Source organism: Pholis gunnellus (genome assembly GCF_910591455.1).
Source record: "Pholis gunnellus genome assembly, chromosome: 12".
Classification (NCBI taxonomy): Eukaryota; Metazoa; Chordata; class Actinopteri; order Perciformes; family Pholidae; genus Pholis; species Pholis gunnellus.
Genome location: NC_136539.1, coordinates 20,113,496 through 20,124,680, shown reverse-complemented (window position 1 = coordinate 20,124,680; position 11,185 = coordinate 20,113,496). Strand labels below are relative to the sequence as shown.

At 44.1% G+C, this 11,185-nt stretch overlaps 1 protein-coding gene across 7 annotated transcripts in view; it reads left to right on the top strand.

Annotated features, from left to right (window-relative positions):
- caska (calcium/calmodulin-dependent serine protein kinase a) overlaps nt 1-11,185 on the top strand; it is a 96,010-nt gene that overhangs the window by 29,467 nt on the left and 55,358 nt on the right. For all 7 annotated transcript variants that reach the window (XM_079170005.1, XM_079170003.1, XM_079170001.1 and 4 more), the window contains exon 2: nt 5,201-5,313. In XM_079170005.1, the coding sequence (XP_079026131.1) occupies nt 5,201-5,313 (113 nt within the window). The remainder of the gene's footprint in view (nt 1-5,200; nt 5,314-11,185) is intronic.

Below are 11,185 nucleotides of genomic sequence, written 5' to 3'. Positions count from 1 at the left end.
ACACACACACACACACACACACACTTCCCCCCGTCTACCTCCCTTCACCTCCTCCCCTGACACATTTCTAAAGTTAATCTTTCCTACTTTTGATGTGTGCGGAAGATCGATTGTGCGCCTTAAACCCTTCTTTAAGGCTTGCCCCGGCTGCTGTGAATAAGCCTCTCATCTGCTCCAGAGTAGCTCTACGCTCAGCACACACACACACACACACACACACACACACACACACTCACTCGCTGCACATTGGGATGGGATGTATTTTAGTCAATCAAAAACCCAGAATTTTCAAAATTGTTGCTAAACATGCAATTTTGCAGCTCTATAATTTCCTCCAAAATAAAAAAGATACTCTCCAATAGCTTCACTTCCAATCAATTAATCTCAATGTATTGCTAAGTTGGCATAACCTAGACTCTTGTAGTCAGTGCACAGCAGGTCAGCTGTACCTGCAACATGTAAAGAACTACAAGTTGACACAGGAGGCGTTTCCACTGCGTTTTTCGTCGTCTCCACAGGCCACTCAATGAAACAGAAACGTAACTACAGATTGTGTTTTTGAATGCTGCTGAATTGCAGATGACCTGTAGACTCAACACTGCGCCTGAATGCATCCCGTCTAGACACAGATGGAGGACTGAAGCTGCTGACATGCTAATGATACCAAACCACGTCTCTCCGGGAAACGTCAGCAAGTTAATAGGAAATTATAGACCCAAAAAATAATTGTTATAATAAAAGATGATAATCCTAAGTACTTCTCTTTCTGTAATATTTTGAGGCAAGATTCTAGTTCTTGTTATAAATAATTTAGTGAGTTGCAATTTCAAATCTAAAAGTATTTAGTTTCTATGATAGGAGACTAAGAAAACAGCAAAGTTGAGAAGCTTTAACTAATGACTAAAATAAGTGAAACTGTACATTTGCTGTCTATGGTCCACTTCTGTTTAAACCAACTGTTGTATCTTCTTACTGTTACCTTTGTCTTTATCTAAAGCTATTTATTCAAGACTCAGTATTTCTTCCCATCACTGCCCAGCTCGCCCGCCTCTCCTCTGTTTGTCCAGCTCCTCCAGGGCCTCTGGTTCATCGCTGTATGGAGTGCAGCCTCGAGCAACGCCTGACATTTGCTGCGCTGCGAGGGAGGGGGAGGGGGAGGGGGAGGGGGGAGTGCAGAGGTGAAGTGAGTAGACGGTAACGTGGAGGAAGATAACGCAGCAGCGGAGAACTCCACTGCATTACTAATGAGAGCTCTTTGACCCAACGTACCTGCTCCAACAAAAGTTTGGGCTGAAACCGTGTCCCTGCTGGAGTTTGAGTTTAATTTCCAATAGACTTTTCATTTGGCTCTGAGTGCTGACTTCCCGAAATTGACAAATTCGTTGTTTGCAAGCTGGTGTTATCTTTCCCTTGGAATGGTAGATTTCCCCACAGAGCCCGGCTCTTCACAGTCCAAGAGGCTTCAGAGAAAGCCGGAGCAAAGCTGCCGTGTTTGTCACTCTTTCTTTTCTTTCCACTCGCTCCCAGAGCTAAAATCTGCACACTGCACGTCAACAAATAGTGTCTTTAATGAGTGACAATGGCTTTAAGAATATCAGCTTCACAATGGAAATGTGAAATAGGTTTTTTACAATATAATCTTCCGTCCAGCTTAAAGATACCGGGATACTTTTTTGTTTGCTCTCCCTATTTCTACATGTCATAACGTGGTTGCCACTGATGGCAACGTAAGGCCAAGAATTTGTTGCCAGAGTCACAAAGTGGTTGCAACCTGGCAACCCAACCTGGCAACCCTGCACTGTGGAGCCCTGCAAACAGATGGATTCGACGAGTTAATGTGGAATTTACCGTCTCACTCTGTGCGTGTGTGTCTTGGTTAAATGCACTCAGGAGCAGCCTGTGAACGAATGCCTATCATGGGATGGTGACCCGGGGACGCAGTGGAATCTTCCTGCTCACTAAAGTGGTGACTCAGTGGCGTGTGTGTGTGTGTGTGTGTGTGTGTGTGTGTGTGTGTGTGTGTGTGTGTGTGTGTGTGTGTGTGTGTGTGTGTGTGTGTGTGTGTGTGTGTGTGTGTGTGTGTGTGTGTGTGTGTGTGTGTGTGTGTGTGTGTGTGTGTGTGTGTGTGTGTGTGTGTGTGTGTGTGTGCGTGCGCGCATACATACATACATACAGCATAGCACCATTGCACCATCCCTTGGGTCTCGGTAACAGTTTGCTCAGTAACACTTCCCATATAGTTTTATTTCCGTCTGAGTTTGATCTATGTTTATACCGTGTGTGTGTGTGTGTGTGTGTGTGTGCGTGCGTCTCTTGCACGCTTGGGCACGGTGCCGTCCTACCTCACCCTTCTGACGCTAAGCAGCTTTAGCTTGATCACCATCTGTTCAACCAGTCATTGCTCAAAGACTGCCTCACACTCCTCATGCACACACACACGCGAGCACACACACACACACGCACGCGCACACACACACACTTGAGCAGCACTGCTTGTGTTCAAACCCAGGCCAGACGGTGTTGCGCCGTCTGCTGCAGCCGGGGGTGATGTTTTGTGTGTCTGTGAAACGGGTGCTTTCACATCACCACTGAGGTTTGGCTGAGTGTGATTTGCTGTGGGATGGGTAATTCACAGAAGGCTGCAGGTAGTGTGTGTGTGTGTGTGTGTGTGTGTGTGTGTGTTTGGTGGATGGTTGCTGTCTCTCTCCGCTAGTTACAGGCTGCTCCGCTGGTGAACCTAGCTAATTGTTAAGTTTCCCAGTTCACCCAGTGGACAGGGAAGTATGAAAGAGATGAAGCATCTTTATTTTCATTCTCTCCTCTTCACAGGCCCAGAGAAACCACACCAATAACAGTGTTATCTGGGTCATCTTTATTTTATTACCTAATTATATTCAACAATCTCCAAATCCCATCCCTGCTCCTAAAAAGAAATACAGATAAATAAATAGATAGAATACATGAGTGGAGGTCACAGTCAAAGATGTATCGCTGCACAATATATACTTTCTTTATCTAACGTTGTAATACTACGTTCAGCCTGTAGCTATTTTGTGTGATACTCACTGTGCTGTTAACTCTGGTCAATCAGATAGAGCTCTTGCTGTTAGACAGAGTCTAACAATATGGTTTGCTGTACTCTACTGTACTCTACTGTACTCTGAAGCCTCTCTCCGCTCTGCCTTCGCGGCGCTCTCTACTCTTAACGAAGGCTCAGGTAGTCGTTAATGAGTTGGAACACAAAAGAGCGTTTATTGGAGTGTTACAGGAGTTGCTCAGCTCTTTTTTGGGGGTTATAGCTCCGAGACAAACAGAGAGACATCATTTTTTCATCATGCACGTGCGTGCGACAGTCCACAGTTGTCTTCCTCCGGTCATACTTTCATCTGGGTCATCTTGATTCATGTGAGCTGCAGTTAGAAACATTGTCACCAAGGTAACAGACAGCAGAACTGTCTGGGTGTCATTATTTCACCATTTCTGTATCATCGAGTATCAATCTGTGGCCTTCAATATCTGGCTGGAACTTTGGGTTTTTCTCTGTGAAATGAGAAAAACAATGGTTTCACGATGCCGTGTTAATATCTCTCACAGTTGCTACAGTTTCACACTGAAGTACGTAGTTGGCTCATGGAAAGAAACGCAGTACAAAACCTGGTTTCTAACCTGGTTTGTACCTCTTTGAAATGGTAAACAATGGCCTTGCTTTTTACAATTCAATATCAATCTCCTAACTCAGATATCAGATCTGTATTTATTATCAGCTACGCCCTGTAATAAAGACACACACACACATACTTTATGATTATGGCATGGCCTAATAATCCACATCATCAAACCTCATCATCAGCGTCCACAAATAACTCGATGACAGCTAAGCAGGCAGCTAAAGTGTGCTTTCCTGCACATTAATCCGTCACATTGCAGCTTGTGCCCGCTGACCTGTCGAGGGACTTTTTCCCTTGCTTTCCACCCAGTGCATGCTGGGATAGGTTTCAGGCATAAGCAGGTATATAAAATAGATGTATTGGATTATGTGTTAGCTGCTGCCAGCAGGTTTTGCCTGAGCGTTTTACACAAGATCTATTGCTTCATTTATCCGGCTTCCTCCCTCCTCCCTGCTGCTAAACCTCATCTTCCCAACACATGACACGCATTATTTAACGGTATGCACAGGTCAGCTCCAGCCCATTACCGCCAGTGTTGTGAGTCCGACGGTCTGATGCCGCCGTACTGCAGCGTAACTCTGACCTGGCGGCTTGTTAATTCTGACCCGCAGCCCTTAAGTGGTGGACCTCTGTTTATCCCGTGGACTGAAATGAGATGGTGCGCTCTCTCTCCACGGGAGGGATGATTCAATTTGTGAACCCGCCGACCTCAGCATTGAGAACCAAAGTGCGGTCTCCTCTGCATGTACTGATATGCTTCCACACACACACACACACACCCACACACACACACACACACAGCCTCTGTGTTCTCCAGCCTCTCGGGTTAACATGTGAACGTGACTTTGATGCGTAGTGAGGCGAGGAGTCGTAGTGCTCTGAGGGGAGGAGGGGAGGGGAGCACTTTGATTTACTTCAGGGATTATGCAATAATTCAAAATGATTTTATTGGCTTTTTGGTTTAATATCACAGTGATACAATCATATTGTTATCAAACACTATTCAAAACTCGCAAAATGAGTCATTTAAGTATTTGTTCAACGCTTTAAACATCAATTAGATTGTTTGTTTTATGCGATTTTGGGTCATTTTGAGCTGCTGTGTGAGAGCAGACGGTAGAGCGATGATAACCGATGATACGGGAGCATCGTGGTTCACCCATTGTGATGCTGATTTGCTTGAGCCTTCTGTCTCACTTAAAGCTGCTATAATCATCATATCTTTATATTAATAACGGATCAAACAGCTCTAGCTCACTGTTATGCTTTATATGACTCCCACCATTCCAATCCTCAGCAGGCCGCTGCCTCCAGCAGTAAAGCTGTAACAGTCAGCAGATGATCAGAAACGTTGCTCCGCATGTATGCAATGTGTAGTTTGTCCATCATGTTGACTGTAAAGGAGATCATGTGTGTTGTTGTTTTCTTCTTCCAGCGTCTTTCAGTCATTGCAGGCTCACCGTAGGGGTTGTCAAGAACCCGTCTGACGAGCCACATGTTAAATGTTTTATTCCTCTCTGTGTGTTGTGAAGGGGTCCCTTCAGCGTGGTGCGGAGATGCATCAACAGAGAGACGGGGCAGCAGTTCGCTGTCAAAATCGTGGACGTGGCCCAGTTCACCTCCAGTCCTGGACTCAGCACGGAGGGTAAGGGGATCACAAAGCTCTCACTGTAACTCTGTACGCTATGCGTCTCTGTACTCATAAATATAACTGCAGATAATTGCTTTTTACACACTCTGTTGCACACTGAAAGTTAATGCAATGGAGAGGTCAGATGCTCGTCCTTGTTTACGAGTGCAAGTCCACACCGGCCTGCTTCTCATTCACTCAGCTGCTCACAGCCACACTCGGGAGTTTGCCAGTTCAATGAAAAGTCTTCTTCTGTGGTCTTTGGGCTGTTTTCATTGAAGCGGTTCATTATGAAGCCATGCCAAGGGCACCTTGAGAGGACTGGCTTAGGAAAGAAGTGTACCGTCCCTCCACTGTTCAGTGATCAAACGGCAATATATTATATATATATATATATATACTGTATATATATATATATATATATACACTTTACAAATCAAATACTATGATGCTGAAACAGATGGAGTTCGTAGGATGTAACATATGTTATGTAGAGGACATACTGCAGGTCAGAATATTTTAAAAACAAACTTATTCTTACTCATACTTATTAGAACTTATTACTAATTATTCAGACTATACTGAGCATTATGCATGCAGTAAGTATTCAAATATTCACAGACTATTAAGGTCATTAAAAGTCTAACTTAAGAAAAACAGACTTAACTGCTCAACTTCATGTTTTTGTTGCATTATGCAGAGTTTCATTAAACAGGTGTTGTTGCTAATCCAGAGCGAGGCTGCCGAGCATCGTCCAGACGAGTCAGAAGTCTCATCACATGTCTGCCGCTGGCTGAAGGCGGCGGAGGGAGGGATGGAGAGATTGAATTAAAGATATCTGTATTTTTTTCCGGTTGGGAGGCGATAACACACAAACTATTAGAGGAACGGAGAAGTCTGAATAGAGATTTGTAGGATTTCAGTTCTTTATTAGGGAACGAAGAACGCCGCCGGTCATTTGTGACGCAGGTTTCCTGCTGTTCGTGTAACCAGCGGGTATTTTTAGAAAGCAATGAATGGACAACACTGAGCAGTTTAACCTAACCCTAACCTATCACTGTGCTCTGTGGGGGGATTTGTTTTGCTTGTTAAATAGAACAATAGATGGAGGCTTTACGGTACAGAAATTACATCAGAGAGAGAGAGAGAGAGAGAGAGAGAGAGAGAGAGAGAGAGAGAGAGAGAGAGAGAGAGAGAGAGAGAGAGAGAGAGAGAGAGAGAGAGAGAGAGAGAGAGAGAGAGAGAGAGGTAATCTTTACGAGCGTCGGTCACCTTTCTAACCTGAGGTCTCTATTTACTTATACTTTAAGGAGTTTCCCTTTTTATTGAACGAAAACAGCTACAAAATGTTTAATAATCTCATCAAATGAATTATAGCGAGAGCCCAACATATGGAGACCTGTTATTAAAATGAATGAATATACTGTAGCCTATGCTAACATACAGGCCTAAAATAAAATACCTGTCTCTGTAGAGACCGTCTATCGATCTCCTCCGCTGTGTTATGCTAAGCTAGGCTAAATACCTACTTCTTGCGGTCAGCATCTCATTTTCAGAAAGACTACTCTCCCTTTAAATGTAATCTGTAAACAAATGTCCGTTCCATGGTTTGTTACATTGTAATTATCAGGACTTGTACGTGTACTTTTGTCATGTGTTTAATAATTCCTGGTATTGGAATAGACTTCTAAACATCTGGTATCAGCACATCTGTAGATAATTGTTAGAGACGTTCATCACATTCATTCATTACAGCCCCACAGAGCCAGTGCCCGTAACAGACCAGGCTCCACCCGTGTGGAGAACGTGTCGAGGTGATTGTGTTGATCTAGTGATGCACACATGCTATGAGTTCAAGGTAATTAATGTTTCTCAGAGGAGCTTTAGCTGCCACATTACCCAGTAGCCTTCTTTACCTTCTCTAATGCTCTCTCGCTGATGAAGAGAGCATAATCCAGCATGACAGGGCGTCTGCTTGGTTTACTTAAGCTTCCACAAGGCGGAGATAAAGTGCTCAGCCATTCACACTATGATCCCTCACAAAACACCAGTCCGCACACCATCAAAGGGAGAATTATAAAGTCAGGGCCACAGAAAGTTGCAGGTTTTGTATATTGTGTATTTCATGCGGTGAGCAGAAACAATCGCTTGTAATGAGTTTGTCTTCAGTGACTAATCTCTGAAACAATATGTGAAATACTTAAAAGTAAAGCACGGTGAACCTTGGATGTCAGAGGAAACTGCATTATTGTAAACTCCTCCACCTCTTAATTACAACTTTCACCATCTATAATCCCCAAATTGCCGGTCAGGTCCACACATGCTGGTATCTTTGTGATAACGGGTTAATTGCTGGACATCCATCTTCATTGTAGCCTCCCCGCGCTGAGCTGTCTTCTGCCCCGTTGGCTTGACTCATTCTCTGTAGTATATAGCGGCCTTCTGCCAGTAAGGGAGAGCAAGAACTCTTGTTTAAATCTTCTCTCCTTAAAATACGGTATTTTGCCGTCTCTCCTCATAAAAAGTAGTGATGAAAAGCTAGTTTGACAGAAGGCCGCAAACTCCTAAATGAACGTTTTTCATTGCAACTCTGCACCCGTAACATTTCTCTTATATATGTGTGTGTGTGTGTGTGTGTGTGTGTGTGTGTGTGTGTGTGTGTGTGTGTGTGTGTGTGTGTGTGTGTGTGTGTGTGTGTGTGTGTGTGTGTGCGTGCGCCAGGCGGCTGTTCTCATCGTTGAATTGTTTTTATTCTCCCCTCCTCCTTGTTGCCTTTAGAAAGCAGAGCAGTTTCACTTGAGCGGGCAGCTGTAACACAGCACCGCAGTAATCAAGCACACACACACGTATGAGGACGCAGACACCCGGCACTGAGCTCAGACCAGGGGGAAGTGGGTCAAATGGTTTGTGTCTTGGCAGTGGATTGGCCAGCAGAGGCCTGACTCAAAGACGCACACACACAGACGCACACACAGCACCAGCTTGTTTCTCGTCAGCCTGTCCGGAGGTCTGTCTGACGAATAGGTCAGCCCTCTTAGGGGATGAGAGAGAAAAGCCAGCCAGAGAATGAGCAAAATTCATCATGTGCCATCACCTACTCTCGTTCCTCCGCCTCTTTCTTTCTCCCGCCTCCCTGATTCCTTCACTCTCTCTCTTCTTCTGTGTTTCCTCTGAAATCCCCCTCCTCCTCCATCACTCCATCCCGTCTTCCTCCAGTCGTGAAGTAGAAGCTACAGCCCTGTGTGTGTTTTTACCGTTTCTATTACTGTTGTGACATCTCGTCTGCTAAAGCCCTGTCAGTTCTCATACATACAGGAGCATCTGACACACACACACACACACACACACACACACACACACACACACACACACACACACACACACACAGACAGCCCTGTGTGGTGTTGCTGTGGTAGCAGGGCCTCCTTCCACTGCTGGCTTTGACTCCCAGCAGGAGGAACAAGGATCACTGTAGAGATCACATCTGTTTATCACCTCCTTTTTCTATCTCTTTATCTCCCTCTCTTTTCTCTCTCTCTCTTTTTTGTAATGTCCTTTTTTTTCACCACTAACTCTCGCTGACTCTAAATCCCCAAATTCCTCTCTATAATGTCCAGTTGCTCTGCATAAACACACTCACAGGAGAGCTCTGTCTATAATGAACGATGGAATAAATAAACATGTATGCTCGGTATACAGGAGTATCTTCTGTCGCCATGGACACTGATGGATTCCTCCGCTTGCAGAGGTGTTGACTTATTTCATATCGTTTCTATACAAATACATAACGTCCACGAAACAACCAATGATACAAAATTAACAAAACTGGTCCAGTAGATGTAGAGTTGGTAACTAAATGAGTCTTTTCTTTCCTTTAATACTACGGTTTGTTTGCCTAAACACACAATGAAATGGCAGTGACTATGTCTACATGCACAACATATTCCGGTTGTTGCTCTTATTCCGATAAACAAAACACAAACAGTCCTACTAAGCTGCTCACAAGGCAAATGCAAATTAATATTCCCATTAACATGCAGGCACGCATAGTCCGATTCACGTAAAATGTCCCCATGACGTGTGTCCTCACCTGTTGATGTCCAAGTCTGTCATAACGTTTAAAAGTAGGTGTGTTTCTCCTTCTGACCAATAAATAAATAAATGCATCTGTACCCCGCCTTACAAACTGCTGTTAGATGGTTTGTGTACAGAGCTGACCGTAAACAGGAGGCCGCGTGTTGCAAGCTGCCGAAATATCCCCAAATGAGACGCATTTCCACAATGCGCGCTATACAGGTCCAAAAAATGCTCCTAATACAAGAATAATATGAGAATATCCCACGTCTTATCTGGAAATGCTCCAATTCGAAAACGTCCGTATTCAGAAAATCCAAATGAAATTGTCAAATTCAAAATAATAGTGAGATGTTAGTGTGCATGTCAACGTAGTAAATGTAAGGAAAGATATCTCTGTGCACATTTCAACGTGTCAGATCCGTACTTAATCAACATTTAGGTGAATACAAGTATTTGAATGAACCGATGCAACGTTAAGGGGCAAGAAAAGCTTGATTGGAACATCAGTACTAGGATTTTCCAGCAGTAATTCTGTCTGTGGATGTCAGTGCTTACTTTACGTAATAGTTTTTAATGTAAAATCAAGTTGATTGTTATTGGTCTGGACCTCAGGGAGAAGCTCTTAGATTGGTTTTCCATTTGGTATTTGTTAGTTTATATTGTCTACAGTCAAGATTATTAGAGAAGCAATAGATATTACTTTAAGCTGTTGCCTACTCAGCCCATCCGGCAGTGTTATCCGTCTCTTCCTCCACTATCTTTCCCTGTCATTTATTTGGTTATTAATTCCCTGTTGCTTACTCTACACCCCCAACACACACACACACACACACACTTAAAATCAATGAAAGTAGCTTCCCTGCTGCAGTTTTCTTCCTAGCTCAATAAAGTTGGTTTGCCTCCCATTTGATAAAGTATCTTTAATAATCTCCGGCAGCGCTTGCCGTGACGGGCGTAAACAGTGAGCTCGCTAGATGACATTAAATGTGGCACGCTGCTGTGCCCTTAAGGTAGCCACTTATCCGGCTTTAGCAGCATTAGCATCATGTTGGAGCTAGCCCACGCCTCGTGCCTGTCCTCGGAGGATTAGCTTAATGTTAGCGCTGCGGCACGAGTGGCTCATGGCTACGACTGGGAGCTTAATTAAATGTCACTGCATACATCGAAGAACAATACAGTCAATGTTCATTATAGTTCACATGAGTGTGTGTGTGTGTATGTGTGTGTGTGTTACACTATCACATCTCAGTCCCATCTTTTCAGTGTTTCTGTCCATAATTCACCTCCAGCTGCAGCAGCAGCCAGGGAATACCTCACTGGTGTGAGGTATTCCAGTGTGCAGCTTCCATATGCGCTATGGAAGTAATGCATACTGAGTATGTATATTTTGGCACAGCGTGGCTCTTTCCGGAGAGACGGATCATAAAGGTTAATACACTTAAGCGCGCTCGTTGGAGAATTTTCCTTAAATGAGATGAGATTGAGCTCAGGCTGAAAGCTTCTGGATGTGATGTTTACTTCTCTGGTTGGCTTCAACCATCAAAAGGTCTGTGAACAACAGCTGCCAGGAGGTGAAGGAGTAAGGAACTGCTTTGGGGAACGTATGAATGGATGGATCAAAGGATTGAGAGCTTGAATGGGAGGATGAAAGCGAGATGGATGGGATAGGCTATGTTTAGATGTTCATAGTGACGGCAAATCCCTTTTGTTTGTCAAATCCAATCTGTAGGATTTACTCTCTGGACTGTTGATGTAAAACCGGTCAGATTTGTGCTCCACATCCTCCATCTGTTGCTGTGCTACGGAGGTA